Genomic DNA, 15,930 nt, shown 5'->3' with positions numbered 1-15,930 from the left:
ATGTCGAGTCACAGATTCCTAATGAACCTCAGTCGAAAACAGTATTTTTTGTTGCCCAAGTCGACTTGATCGCTTCTAGAGAACCTTAATTGTTGAAATGTTTGAAACTATCTTGATTCGACGTCATCGACTATTTGTTACGAATACAATAACATTATACCCTCTTCTGATGTAAACTAAACTAAGCTAAACTATCAAAAGGTGCTTCAAGTGAATGCAGATTATCGCTTGAAACACCTTGTGATAGTTTAGCTTAGTTTACTCTGGAAGAACATTTTATGTTATTGAACTAAATGCCTGGTGAACATTTTCATTCAACTTTTAGTATTTATAATCATGTTATCATTTCCTCAGGTACGCAATCCTCCAAAGGTAAAAAAGTGACCACGGGATCCGAAATCCTCCCTTTAAGGATCGATTCTGATGCGGAGAACCTTCTTCCTCTAAAAGTAGCAGATTTAAAAACTGATTCTGAGAAGGGTAACCCGATTTATGTCGTCGGGTTGACAGACACGAACGCTAAAACAACTGCGCATCTTGACAAGCCTTCAACTTCGAGTGTCTCACCGACAGCGTCAAGGCCTGTTATTCAGAATGCTTCGTTTAGGACGATCAGGCCGAAACCTTCGGATCAGACGCTACCTATCATAAACGGCAATCAAAAATTTTCTCTGCTCTTCCAAAACTCATTCCCTCAGTTTTTGAACGGTGACGAGTCGTCGCGGCTTAAACTCTTTCCTCATCTGGCGAATAAAATTTCTTTGATAGGAGGAAAGACTCCAAAAGAATATCAACTTCCAAACTACGATGAATGCAAAGATTTGTCTTCCCAAGGAGAGTCCAGTAAAGTCGGTCTTGAAGTAAGCACTTCCAAAAACGAAAATTCTCAAACAAGTGAAACCAGATAGGATTTAATGAAATATACCTCATCTTTATGCACCGGTTTTAGCCAGTTCATACCAGATTAATCTAGTCATTGGCAGCAAAAATAAACCAAATTCCATTTAGTTGAAATGAGTTCCCTTTTACATTAATTTAACGTCTGCAGACGTTTATTCAACCTAAAATGATTCACTGATTGTGATGTTGACGCTGAGGTGGTTGATATGCCGTGGTAAGTTGTTTTGCACGTTTTCATGACCAATTTATTTCTTTTTACAACGCAATCTTTGGTGAATTACTTCCGCAATAACAACCTTCCACAACGAAATTGATCAATGTCAGAATCCTTTAAAATTTATGTCACTTCAATTTGCTTTTGCAATGATTTGTCTAAAATCTAAATGGATCAGGTTGAAGCGGTTATCTATTCCTCTACTCTACTGGAATTCCGCACTCATGACCCTCTGTCGCTCACACCAAAAGTCTTTATATTGTATTTGCTCATATATTTTATTACGTGTGTTCTGGGAAGCAGTTTTTCATAACCGTCCCGTATATTTTTTCGAATAACGGATATTTTTACAAAGAAGATTGAGATGCCACTTCAGTTTTGGCGTTGTCCTTATGATATCATTTAATGTTTTTCTAAAACATGTTAAACTTCATGCGCTGGAGTTGAATTGTAAGCTAACGATGTGATGCCTCCATTAGATTGGCCAGAAACCACCCGCTTTTATCGCTTTTATTGCTCATAGTGAACATAAATGTCCCTTACTGCGAGAGTAGAATCAACTGATTAATTATCCTGCTTGGATATCTGACAAACTCGTAATCCAAATCAACTTTCGATATGATGACAAGGTTTTTGCATTGTGCTGCCGAAAATGGAATTCAAACCACCTCATCAACGCCTACGCTCAATGGTTAAGCTCGTATAGCTAAAAGCGAAACAAGCATTGCTGCTTACAAGTTGTTACAACCACCATTGCTTCAAGGGGTATGCCATGTAAACGAATCGACATGCCCTGTGTTTGTCTTTTATTATTGGGTTAAAATTTAAACTGTGCTGCACTTGTCGACACTTGTGTTACACGTGTTGACACTTATGTTACACGTGTTGACACTTGTTGACACGTGTGTTGCATGTGTTGACACTTGTGTTACACGTGTTGACACTTGTGTTACACGTGTTGACACGTGTGTTGCACGTGTTGACACTTGTGTTACACGTGTTGATACTTGTGTTCCAAGTGTTGACACTTGTGTTCCAAGTGTTACACGTGTTGACACTTGTGCTTGTGTTGCTCGTGTCGATAGCTGTGTTGTGTGTGTTGACACTTGTGCTGCGGGTGTTGACACTGGTGTTGCAAGTGTTGACAGAATTTCTGTTCTGTAGTTTGACGAAAATATTACTGATCGATTTGAAAATTTTGAAGCATATTTACGAGCAATTGGTTGTCTCTTCAATCCTGAAAAAGTGTTTGCTATTTTTCTTTGTAAAACGCCAGCAGGTTCTTGATCTGGAAAGCTGCGTCATTCGCAACGGCATCCTTGTGTTGAAACGTCATTTTAATGCTGTGATTATCTTGCACTTGGTTTATCTCAGCAGAAACTGGAGACTGCTGGACGTCTTCGTTTTTTCTTTTATTTTCGTTTTTAATACAGACATTTTTCACAAGACGGAATTTTTTTTCTTTATGAGGATACATTGGAGAGGTAGCAAATTAAAAGATCAGGCATAACATTTTTACGGAAAAGTAGCATTAAGCGGATCTTTCTTTAGGAGAGCCTGTTCAGTACCCAGGCTTTTACCCATAAGGTGAAAATTTAGACTGAATGGGCGGGAAGACAAGAATCCAATCTTTGTGTCAACGTTCGAGCATGTTATTATTTATCTTGACAAAAACACAGCCGCATGACCTTAGATGTCTGCCCGGTGCAGTCGAGCGTCATGCAAAGGTTCTCACCACGTTAGGGAACGTTCAAATATTACGTAACGCCTTCGAGGGGGAGGGGGGGTTTATGCAAAGCGTTACGTTGGCGTCACATCGGAGGGGAGGGGGTTCAAACAAAACGTTACGTAACGCTTTCGAGTACGGAATGGTAGTTTTTTTGTGCTGAATTCGTAGTGAAAAAGCGTTACATGGGGGAGGGGGGGGGGTCAAAAATTCGGAAAAAAAACGTTACGTAATATTTGAACGTTCCCTTAACCGGAGAAGCACGAAGAGTTGTTTCGCTTCTCTTATATGAGAACTATATGGCAACGCGAAAGGCGTTATTGGGGTGAAATTTAAATCAATTGTTACTGAATTGTTTACACGCTCAGGGAGGCTTTCAAGTACGGTAGGTTATAACAAACGACTGAGATTGAACGTTACAAATGCATTCTCTGTAAAAGAATATGTTTATGTTTTTTTAAATTAATTTGAACAACGATTTAGCCTAATCTACAATTGGGATAAACAATATGAAAAAGAAACTTAATCTTTTTGTTCGTATCAACGCACATGCCCAGTGTTTGAAGATGGATAGGAAGGAATCGAATCTTCGTGTCCACCTTCAGGCACGCCTTTGAGTGCACTATCAAGGAAACAGACACATGCTCCTGAGTGGTTTCGAACCGGCGTTCATTTGATCGTCTTACCAAAGCTCTCACCACTCGGCTCTGCAGCTGACAAATCAAATTAATAGCCTACTTTAACCCTATTCGAAACTACCAGGAATAACCTATCAAGGCTTTGTTACTCTGAGGATAAAGATTTAAAATCCAACCAAGGCATAAGGATTTTACATCATAGGGATGCGAAACTTTATCCGTTTTTGGATTATTCGCAACACTTCGCTTTTTTTTCAAGAAGCATCAGAAAAAAACGTAGCCCTTTCATCAAGGGTTACGTTTTTTGTGATGTACAAAATATTGTACTTTTTATGGGTTATATAAGAGCAGTAAAGTTGGTTTTTAGATAATTTAAGGTTTTTTTCTTAAAACCAAACTTGTAGTGAGACGTAAAAAAACTGGCAATTAATGCTTCTAATCTTGCCGAAAAAGCAGAGCTGCGAATCCCGTAATCTAGAATAGGCTACATAGAATGAAAACGTGATAATCCATTAAAAGTTACACAGAGCTAATGACATTTGTTGCTAGTATAAGCAGAAACCGCAAACGTTTATTAGAATAGATTTATGTTAAAAACGTTTTGAAAACTTTACGCCTTGGGAACTTCGTGCAAAATCGTTACCGTATCTTTGAATGCATCACTATGATCGCTGACTCCCGGTGGACATATTTGTTTCTGTGTTTGCACACTCTAGTCTAGATTCTAGAATGGTGTATAAAGAAATACTGTAGTTCTACCCGCAAGATTTTTTTTAATTAAGATAAAATAATAGCCTATACTGCCTATAATGAAAACAAGTTTGATCGCATCCTGGGCTCTAGTCTTATGTTTGTCTACTCAACTGGGTAAAATTGGCATTTAAATAGAATGGAAACGCAGAAAATTCCATCCTCGTGCTCGCTTTCTATAAGATATCAGCATTGACTAGCTTACCAAGACAAAATTGCATGCTCTTAGTTAGTGAACAATAAATCTACGGTAGGCTACGTCTTTCTGTGTTGCCATGAAGATTCTATTCTCCAAGTCTATAGGCTACGCTTATACAGAAACGTTTTGAACATATCAACAAAAATTGTGTGGTGCAGTTTGTGTAGGATAACCCCTCTAATAAACCAGCAAACGTCAAATTTATTGGCAAAGATACGGTAGCACATTTCAAGATAAGCTCACCATTTAGCGTCGCTTAGTGGATGGAATAATTTACAGACAACAACACTTTTACGACAAATAGAAACTTCACTCTGCCAATCTTGGTTACTTTGCCTAAGTCAGTTGTTTAATGCCTTTACTATTTCAAGTATGCAGAGATTCCAGGATAAAACCAAACTAATCATTCTTTTAGATGGCTCGATTTATGATCGACCACATGCACTCATAGTCATGGAGAAGGATCTGTCCGAGCTTTTATGCAAAAAACGCAATTCTTCATTGAACCTAGTGCTAATGCTAAAATATAACCTGATAGAATTGATCGAAAACTGCCAATCGTGAAGACTATTTAAATATTGGCCTGCTACTTTAATGCCTGGACTTTTTTTGCAACCATTTGTTGTAAAGTAATATATTGCTATCATTTTCATTATTAAGCAAAAAAATATAAAATATTAGTTTCCTGCATAATTATAACTAACCCAGCACTCAATCTCCATTCGAACGCATAGAATAATTAAAAAACGAAAAGCGTAAAGCAAAATTATATCGCTCTTATAACACAGCGAGCCTATACTAGTTAAAAAAGGGGGTTTTGGTAGCTTTGGCATCATTATTTGTTGGCTAAAGCTTCACGAATTTGTTGCGGAAAAACCTAATTTAACGCATAGTTTTGAACTTAGGCCTACGCTGTGGTTTTTCACACGCATACCTTGTCTGCTCTCAACCATAACTCAGAGCGTGTTTGAATGAAGTGCTGATCAAGATCGGCGAGCTAATACAAGATGATTGCTGATCCGCAAGAGTTTGAGAGTTGTTTTATTATCTTCTGAATAATGTTGTCTTCATACGATATCACAAAGGTTTCATTTTGAAAGGTAGAAAGAATTCTTTTGCCTGGACTTTTGCCTTAACAAATTTCAATGCTTGCAATAATTACTTGCATTCGTGAAAGCGGTTACTCTCTTTTAGATATAATTTGCAATTATTTCGCTTTAAAATTATAAAACTTATTTGAAAGCGACTGTCCCTATGAAACTTTTAAACTAAGAGTTTTACAGTAGACTTTTCTATAGATGATGAACGAGGAATCGAAGAGATTAGCAATAGCACTGTGGTAAGGTGACCAGTTTTTTCTAACACAGTAAAATAGCAGCCAGCCGACTGACATACGAATCGAACCCACGTTTTTGAGGTAGAAGTCAAGTAGGCTGACCAATGACCAGTCATCAATACCTATCTCGTCATGCCAATTGGTAACGTTTGTAATGTTTGCAACCAACGTTGACAGAGGTGCAGTTATTGCAGTATTTTTAACAGTTTTGATATTGACCCATAACTTTTTGCAAATGATCTTAAAATCAAGAAATATCAAAATCAAAATCCACAAACAAATGACAATCGTAAAACTTGTTGCATAAAGGCGTAAGAAAACATCCAAATTGATCTATGGTAAATGTGTATCCGCATAAGTTAGCGGTCCATTAATAATTAGCAAAAGAGAAACAGTGATCATGAATGACAATCATGCTGTCAACAATTATTTATTAGTGCTTGAGATTAAAGTATTTCAGAAATTCGTACGGTTTAACTAGTAGACCACTACAAAGCACTGTATTTTGTTAGGTTTATGCCAATATCAAAAATGTAGAAACCTCTTCCTGAGGAGTAACTATTATATAAAGGTTTGGTTAGCTTTCCATTGTCCCAATAGTTTGTGACATGAATTAGTGGTGCGATACTGATAAGTCCAGCCTAATGGGTGAAGCACATGTCTATTGCTGTCAATTCGTGGTAGCCTACACTCGACTGCCGAGAAACATACCAATTTAATGTTAGTAAAAACTTTAATGAACATTGATTAAAACAAAAAAATCTAGTCTAGCAATCTGAGCAACTGTCTTTGTAATAAATTATATAAAGTGTAAAGAGAATTTATAGACATCCTGTAAAATAAATCCATTGGTGATTGTTAATTGACTTAAAATAAGAAAAAGTTTTTTTCAGGGAAACAGGTTTTTCTTAAAACTGCGCAAGGCAGTTTTAATGCACGGAGTTGATACTATCTTTGTTGACAACCAATGACCTTGCGCAGCAATTTCATGCTTTGTCAAACACCAAAGTATAATATTTAGCAAGACTGAAGCTTGAGATATTTCAGACTTTTTAAAAATGTCGCTAAAATGTCTGTACTGCAAGGCTAGGATCAAAATAGACTAGTTAACAGGTACAAAAGTAACAAATACGCTACTAAAGCTCAGTTCCTCAGCGATAATGCCGTCGCCTACTGCCTCCAAGATTTGCAGAACGTTTGATATATCAACATATATATTCGTATCATAGTTGAATAAATAATATACAATAATCTAATTCTTTAGAGTTTCTTTGTTTTACAATAATAGTATGTTTCGAAGCCATTTCTATCTATGTAGGCTATCGTATTTCAAAATTTTCAGTCATTTATGTTATCTCTATTTACTATGTAAACAAATTATTGTCATAATTCTCAAGAAAGAATACGACCAGTATCTTTTCGAAGGTGTAACTTATGATTCAGTATGACTATGACTCTCACGGGTAATAGAACCCATGTCACCAGAATCAAGATTACTGACGGGTTCACCATTGACCGTTTAGGCATCACTATTCTTTTAAGAACGATAACTTTGCGATACGATAACACTTAGGCCTATAACTTTTGCCTTGCAGAAATTCTTTGAAACTTGGATTTGCTCAAGTTCACCGCAGTGTTGCCTACCTTTATGCCTCAGGCAAAGTTTTCCTCATAAGCTTTGAGGTGCTATACGTCTCTCATTAAGGGCTTTCAGTATACTTATTGCCACATCTAACTTCCTGGCATGAATTTTATTAAATGAAGAATTTTGTTTTCAGTTTTATAGAGCAGTGCAAAGCGTATTTAGCATCTGTTTGTCAGATAATTATAAAGCTAAGGCAAAAATTGTGCGACCAAGAACTAAAAAAGTAAGGTTTTGATAACAAAAATCAGAAATTGCAATGATGGCGAATTAGGTATTTCCAAATTCCAATTGTGATAAAGTTTTTATTATCAGTTTTAACACATTGTTTCAACGGATAGACTGGATTACTTTGTGGCAAACCATATGCAGTAGCTTTTAGGAATCATTTGCTACTATTATCAGCGCATTAGTTCATATGAAAGGCAACTCTATCGTTACAGAATGTAGCCCACTTTAATTTCTGTTATCTGTCTGTCAGCATTAGGCAACAATGTTTACGATACGTTCGCCAGTTTGCAGTTTTATATAGGCTACAGCTCGCAAGTCAGCAAAGCTGTTTTGAGTTTTAGCTAAATTATTAAATTGTGTTTCAGGCAGGTATGTGATAGAAGTGGTAACATTATTGCTCTTTGCAGTGATTTTCAAAGTCTTTTCCACTACAGCACACTTACAATTTCGAATTCTATTGCGGTACACTGACTAAATTACGTCAATTTGTTTTAGAAATATTATTTTCAGTAACTTATTAATTGAAGCTGCTATGTTGAACAAGTATAAATAATAGAAGTTACTTCAACTTAACTTTGTTTTAATCAATGGATGCTAGCTAATTGTTTACTTTTACTACAATGTAAGAGGTGTGTGCTTTTATGCAGGGCAATTTTTATAACATTGCTTCGGGTTTTGGTATTAGCAGTTGATATTGGTCTGATGATCAAGCGATGTGTGCAGTTAATTGTCGATCAACTAACAGGAAATCAAAAACTCTCGTCAAAACTAATTTGGCAGTTCGAAGCTTTGCACTCTGGCTGCAACATTTAAATCACCAGAATTTCGCGGCTCGCTGGTTTGGGAAACTCGCTGCTCTAGTAGGCTGGTCCAGTCAGACAAATGTAGCCTATCCGCCGACCCGCAGCGGAGAATTGTGAATTTTGATTGTGCATTGAGTGATAGGCTGCAGCTCATTGTGGTATAGCCTATCAGTTATGTAGCCTATAATTACTTGTTTCTTAATGTTGTGGTGTTGTTTTCAAGATGATAAGTTACTTTTTCAAATACTGATGGTCAAAGAAGTTATGAAAGTATTGAATAACTACACCAAGATTAAACTACTTTTATCGAAATGAGTGCAAGGTCTTTCAAAGAATATGACGCGAAGATATTGAGTAAACATTCTTGGAAAAATAGCCCCAATCGTAATCCCCCAAGAAAATCATCTCGACCAAAGTCAGTTGCTATGGCTACATGTACCGCAAACGAACGGTGGTTGGCTTATCGAAACTCTGCAGATTGTTCAGAAAATCCTTTAAGCACACTTTTCTGTGGGTTTAAAAAATCAAGAAAACTCGGGTATAAAAAACGATCAAAAAACAAAAAGCTGCAAAGGACAGATCGCGTACCTAAGCGGCCTTTTACGTGGGGTCCCAGCGGAAGTAGATTTTCTGAAATGGTGAAAGTTTTTATTCACACTGACCACAATGTAGTAGACGAAAATAAAGAGCCTCTTCAAGCGTTTGATTCTCCAGAGATCCTCAATGACTTGGCGAATAATAACATAGAAAAAATCTTTACGCAAGACCGCATCAGTCCGGAGAGCTTGCTTGCTTTAGGATCTGTATTGTCATCAAAAATTGTCGAACAGAGAGAAACACCTCAAAAAACCAAAACCGTCACGATATCTGAAGACAAGACTGTCTCGGAAATGCATTGCACCACAAGCATACAACGCCAAAGGCAGAACGAATATCGCAGCGCACTTCCCACTGAGGTGCTTTCCAAAGACGACGATAAAGACGATATTCCAAAACACGATGCAGTAGAGCAGGTTGTGACTGAACTTATGGTAGAAGTTATCAACCAAGTTACAAGACAAGATGTTCTCCCTCGACCTAAAGTTAATTTTAAAACTGGCAGAGTAGAATTGCATCAATATATTCACACGACTACTAAAGTGAATAAAATAAAGTCTCAAGATCTTTTTTTTAAAAGTGTCAGGTGTAGTATCGATCCAAAAAATTCAAAGACATTTATTACCTCGAAACAAGGAGAAGCTCATTTTTTGCTCTCTGAGGAAGAGGCAACTAAAAAGGTAGTTCTTGACTTGTTGAAGAGTATAGTAAATGTTGTATGCACTGCACCTATGATTTCTCATGCATCCACAATCCTTGTTGCTGAGGAGAACTTTGTTTCGAAAGATTTTGTACAAATTCCTTGTTCTACAAACGTCTCTGAGGACAGCTTACAAAAGGATACATCTCGTGCAAACAGGAATTCTGTTGCTTATGATTCAAACGTGTTCTCTTGCAGTAACAACGGGAATAAAGTTTGTGTATCTGCGGAACTTTCATCAGAAAATCTAGATATTTTTCCTAAATCACAGAAGAAAAATTGCTTCCCTAATATTCCCACAAAATTTGATGTTTCGAATTCTCAAAATTATTCACTGAGTAAAACTCAACAAATGGAATCGTCATCCCAAACTTCCTTTTTATGTGAAAAGGTTAAAACAGAGAACGTTTGTAGCTTTTTTGAAAGCGAAAACGGTGATAAAATTAATCCTGAAGAGTTTAATCAAATAAAATCTTCACAAGTAATAAAGAATGCGCAACAATATCAACAACTCGAAAATAAGTTTGAGATTTCTGTTGAAGATAATTTGTCTTTCAGTGGCACTGCAACTGTTGATGCACAATACCTAGAATCGAAGCCATGCATGATTGAAAAGTTTAATCAAGACATTGCTGGTCGCATACCACAACCCCCAAGGGTAGAAAAAGATATTGCAAAACCGCAGTATGATGACATGGAATCTTTAGGTGGTTTAAACTGTTGCAATTTGCTTGCAACACCGCAGTTCAACTTTGAAGTAAGAGATGGTATCAAGAAGTTGTTTGATAAAGATTCTACTGATGACTTTAACTCGTTAACTCTTGTAGAATTGAAGGAAAATACTGCTGTTGAACGACGATACGGAAAGAAACTGCATGCCAGCACCGGCAAAGCATCTATGACACAGAATTATGGTGATACAGCAGCAAGTGACTGCATTTTAACCGAGTTTATTTTGACACCTACAACAAAAACAGAAAATTCTCGAAATTTTATGAATGATCGCTGTTCGAATGCACTTGTCAAGAATTATGTGAAAAATGACTTATCGAATGTCAGTGGTGGTACTGGCACATCAAGCAAATCCCAAAAATCTGAAATAAATCACCAAATGGGGAGCTCGGATTCCTATCCCAAGCTGAATGAAAAAGCTGCTATTGACAATCAACATAAAATTGCAATGGAGAAGTTTAGGCCAAAATCAGTTGCGACTTGCATGTTGAAGTACGAAGTACCAAAAGGAAGTAAAAGTTTTGTTGTTTCGGAAACGACAGCGGACAAATCAGAAAACAACAACAATACTGTCTCTAAATCACCTGACTTAGATTTTGATATCAAACCACAATTGCAGGAAACAAGGTCAACGCCTCGAAGTGATCGTACAAAAGAAGGCATTGTCAATGCCAAGGTAAACCGTAGCATTTGGCAGGATAATACGTATCCCATATAGCAAAATCCGTCTTTCACGACTGCAGACGTTGAATCAATGTAAAAATGACGGATTCTGCTGTCTGGGTATAATCATCATACGGTAATTGATGGCGTTAAAGACAATTAATCATTTATTTATTAATGCACTTGAGCAGGTTATGTTTATAACAGTTTTGTTGTTGTACGTGAACTTATGTCATTTTTGTACAAAAATATCTCACTATAGCAGTGACAGATTTCAAAAAAGTATTATCTTAGTTAGAAAAATATTCGTATTCATGCTAAAACACTTTATTTACAGTTTTTGGGGCTGTTTAAAATAAAAAGATTTAATATACACTACATCTTTTCAACACAAGATGTAGCCATTGTTTTATTTCATTTCAAATTACTTTTTTTATTAGTTCCATTATTTTGTTTGACTAAAAAATATCTTCATTAACCCCACTTGTTCCTAAATATGCCTGACCTATGGTCTGTGAAATGGAAAATTATCCTTCGGTAGTCTTTGGATTTCGATTCAAAATGATTTGCATATTCCAAGCTAGTTCGGACAACATTTTTATCGCTTTCAATGTGGTTGTTAAGATTGAAATTTCTCGTAGTTGCTTGAGGGTAATTGTCCTTTCAAGCTGACAGCCAAAATAGATACCGCGGTCCCACGAGAAATGCGCTATGTGATGAATTCGAATTATAAAAAAATGGATACGCGTGCTGCGTAAGCACATTGGTGGAAAATAACGCTTCAAAAATGTGTAGTAGCCTAATCAAGCGTTTTTTCTCTGTTATTTGTTCATAATATACATTATCACAGACATTTATAAACATTATAGACATAACAGTATAGACTTCTTCCCAGAAAATTTCGCTAAATAGGACAGTATTTTGGCTTTATTATAATACTGTGCATTGTTCTTTGTCTTGTCGTTGCGAAGATTATACGTTTAAACATAATAGAAGCAATTATTTCCCTTTAACAAAACGCTCTACACACGCTGTTTTCGTAGCGGATAAAAAGGACAAAAAATATCATTTACATTGATTTTGATTTTTGCTTCAAATATGTAGGCTGCCTACAGTCGTTTCATTTTCGCAACGTTAAAGCGAAATAAAAAAATGCATAATTGGACCCCGTTTGTCCTGTAATTATTCTCAAACATCAGTAGTTAGCACTCAGAAGTATCAGTTATGTCAATCGAAGGATGTGATCGTAGAAATTACTGTTGGGTTTGGCCATGGTTTGGCAGATTAAAGATTCCTTTCCATTTAGTTAAGCAAAACTTGCTTGCTCATTCTTCTGTTATTGCTTGGCTGAATGAACGTAATCTAAAAAGAAATGTTCGCTTTTTGTGGAATTTTGTTTCCACCAAATGATTTCAAAACCGAGCGGTTATGTCAAAAAAAACGCAACATTTTAGGCTTCAGTTATTACTGTAATATCACAACTAAACTGGTTTTTGCTTCTTATGCAGTATATTATATGCGGACTATATGAAATCAATATCTGGTTTAATTTATGTATTTTCTTAAACATTATTTTGCACTTTGCAGCGTCCAGCTTCACTATTTTGCACGAAGTGGTCCGATCGAGTTCGTAATTCAAAGATCTTCAATTTTCTTAAAGATCTCTCACCGATTGATCTCACTCCCAAAAACGAGAAATGTAACGTAGCAGACGTATTTTCCGAAGCAACCGAACGGATCCTGGAAGAAAACAAATTACTTTGTCGTCAGGAAACGTTCGAAAGATGTCAACCTCCAGTAAAATCTGGACGTCGTAAAATCGTCAGTGATGAAGTTCAAATTCACAAAGTTTTTGATAAAGACACTAGAAAGAAAAAGCCTCAAGATAAAAATAATTACCATGACGATTTATGTTCCACTAAAGACAGTAACAAACAGCCTCAAACACGAAACGTGTTTCCTCAAAAATCTGCATCTTTACCTATAAACCTGAAGCCAGAATATCATCAATTTAAGACTTTTTATCCTATCGATAGAGCAAACGAAGAATTTGGGGTAACTAATGACAAAAAATCCCATCTGATAAAACAGGGACGGGGCTTGAAACATTGGTTACAATTTGAACACCGAAAACCAGCTCTAGAAAATTCTGATGAATCCTCATGTAGTGGTACAGTCATAGCAAGTGACGAAGAACTTTCTGATGACATTGAAAAAAGCAAAAATTATTTTTTTCTATGTAGTCCAACAAAACCGACTAAATCGTCAACTTCCACTGATGCTGCCGTTTATTCCTTTGGCAACCTCAAAACAACAGACGTTTGCAAGCATCCTCATCACTTGGAGCGTTCACAATCACTAGATAGACAACGATGGCGAGTGAGTTGATCGTTTATCTTCATTATAGGGCTTCTTAAAAGTTTAAACATGCTGTTTTGGGGATTAAATTATTTTTTACGCTTTGCCAATAACAGAAGTAGACGTGATGAAGAAGAGCAAGAGGACGTCCTCTTCCTGTCGAGCAAGATCTATGTCTTCTTTTGTTTTTACTTTGAGTCAAAAAAGTTACTTGCAAGCCCTTTTTCAGACAAGTTTGTCGCTCTGTGCCACTTACCTAGATTTACCTAAAATGTAAAAATTGCAAAAGAAATAAGCTAAGGCTACCATGTACATGAGCAAACGTAATTTAAAAAAATAGGCAAATACAGGTTTACAATTTAAGACGTAATGAAATTGAAATTGATTTCTTTGTCGACACAGAGACCTTTGCTAAAAAATATCGATTTCAATTGAAAACGAAATCATGTCTTTTAAAAACAACACTTATTTTCTCTAATTCCTTGATAGCAACTTGCTTTAATTTGCAAATCAACTAAGCAAAGCGATATCGAAGTTAGAGATGATCGAAGTATAGGCCTACACTTCTGTTTGCTCAGAAAGTTTACAGCAAAGAAACAGCTGACCTACTTGCTTCAGTTCAGCAGCTCTAACTAATGTCTTTTCGACGAAAAAGTATGTAATATTTAATGCACGAATTGCGAGCATACCCAGAAACAAATCTAATTTTAAAAATAAACAAATTTAGGCTATAAACATTTAGTGGTTTTGCATTGCCTTGTCAATAGTCAGCAAGATAATGTAAACCGTAGGCTACACACATTTTAAGAAAAAAGCTTTATTTTTTAGGAAAAACTTGCATTTTGGTTTTAATAAATTTCTGATTGCTGCGTATGCGGTTTAGCATTTGGGTAGAGTATGACGTAATGTTCAATCTTAAAATATGTAGATGAGGCATATTGAAGTTAAATTATTTATGCTTTGACAAGGAATTCAGAACCCTCCGTTTTTGGGATGAACATCTTAGTTTCTCATCATTTGAAATATTCCCCTTAACCGTGCGACTGTGTCTCATTAAGATTTTATGAGTTTCCTGGTCTTGATTTTTCCGCAGCCCCAGTAGAAGGAAATGTCTCTCTGCTGTCGCTGTTCTTTTAGTTTTATGAAGGGTTTAGGAAATTCTTCATTCGAAATTAGATCTATTGTAAACTTGCTGTACATTTTTCAACAACATTGTCAATCAAAATCAAATTTGTGGATGCTTCATTAGTTTCACAATGAAAGAAGAAGATTAGTCATATTATCAGGCAATATTTCAAACAAATATTGAGTTAGGAGGTTTACTTCAAGTACGGACAGGGTTAAAATCGTGTTTACTAAGGCTACCACAAAGTTTTTCAAAATAAGAAAATTTGCAGACATTGTTTAATCAAAGGTTTGGTTAGCTTAAAAACGTAAAAGTTGTTAGCTAAGTCTGCACTAATCTCGAACATCATTAAAAGAACGACTCCACGCCTAAATGACATGCTCATCTCAGTTGAAGTTACCATTTTTTAAACTGATATGTTTAAGATTTCACGGTGCATAGTTTAGGTCAAGGGGTAAATTTCTAAAATTTTGTTTATCCATTTTTTAAAGTTGTGCATTTGCATTAGCAGCGGAAAGTATAATCTTACGGTGGAGAAGTATTCACTAATCTTGTTAGTAATAAGTGACATCTTGTGAAAGGTGTCAAAATTAAATAACATATTTGGAGACTCTGTTGACATTTAAAACTTAGCCTTCACCTCTCAATACAAATCTAACATGGAGGAGAACCAGAGCAGCATTCGTTTTGATCCATCAGCAATATTTTTGATCTTTCTCGAACTAAAATTCTAAATAAACGTAAAGTAACATAAACGTTTTTGAAAAATGAAAACATCCAATGGAATAAGTTGCTATTACTCGTGATTTGTAATAAATGCCAATATTTTATTATGTCTTCAGTTGCGTTTTGCCCCCTTATTTTTTCATAATGTGTTTACAGTATAGTTAAAACAACAGCTTCTACTTTGTTAAAAAATCATATTATAAAATTAAACTCTCCTTTTTATTTTGTTTTACAGTAATAACTTAATGGAGCTGCACTAATCAATAATTGTTAATTTGTATTTTTGTGTTTTGGTTTGAATATGTTCAACCTTGTCTGATGCAAAGCAAATAAATAAATAAAATAACTCACTAGTTCCATAAAAAAACTGGAGGCTAATCTTGCTGTTCGCTTGGTCATTTTCTGCATGATTACCTCGATTTTTCTATTGCAGCTCTGGCGTCAGGAATCTACAACACCACAAGACTATCACAAATCGAATAAAGACAGCATGGTTGGTGATCCAGGTATTATCTCCATGAATGATGAGATCCGAGGAGATTGTCACCATAGCAACATCAGTCCAGTTTCTTACCCGAAATTATCGTCT

At 36.0% G+C, this 15,930-nt stretch overlaps 1 protein-coding gene across 1 annotated transcript in view; it reads left to right on the top strand.

Annotated features, from left to right (window-relative positions):
- The window catches only part of LOC145782888 (transcriptional regulator ATRX-like), a 32,189-nt gene extending 30,039 nt beyond the window's left edge, over positions 1-2,150 (top strand). The window contains exon 25 of the mRNA XM_082594650.1: positions 355-2,150. Coding sequence (XP_082450776.1) covers positions 355-908 — 554 coding nt within the window. The 3' untranslated portion in view covers positions 909-2,150. The remainder of the gene's footprint in view (positions 1-354) is intronic.
- Positions 2,151-15,930: the final 13,780 nt, after the last annotated feature.

The sequence above is a fragment of the Aplidium turbinatum genome, chromosome 14 (assembly GCF_918807975.1).
Source record: "Aplidium turbinatum chromosome 14, kaAplTurb1.1, whole genome shotgun sequence".
NCBI lineage: Eukaryota > Metazoa > Chordata > Ascidiacea > Aplousobranchia > Polyclinidae > Aplidium > Aplidium turbinatum.
Note: the sequence above shows the minus strand (reverse complement) of the source record. Positions and strands in the feature narration are given on the sequence as shown.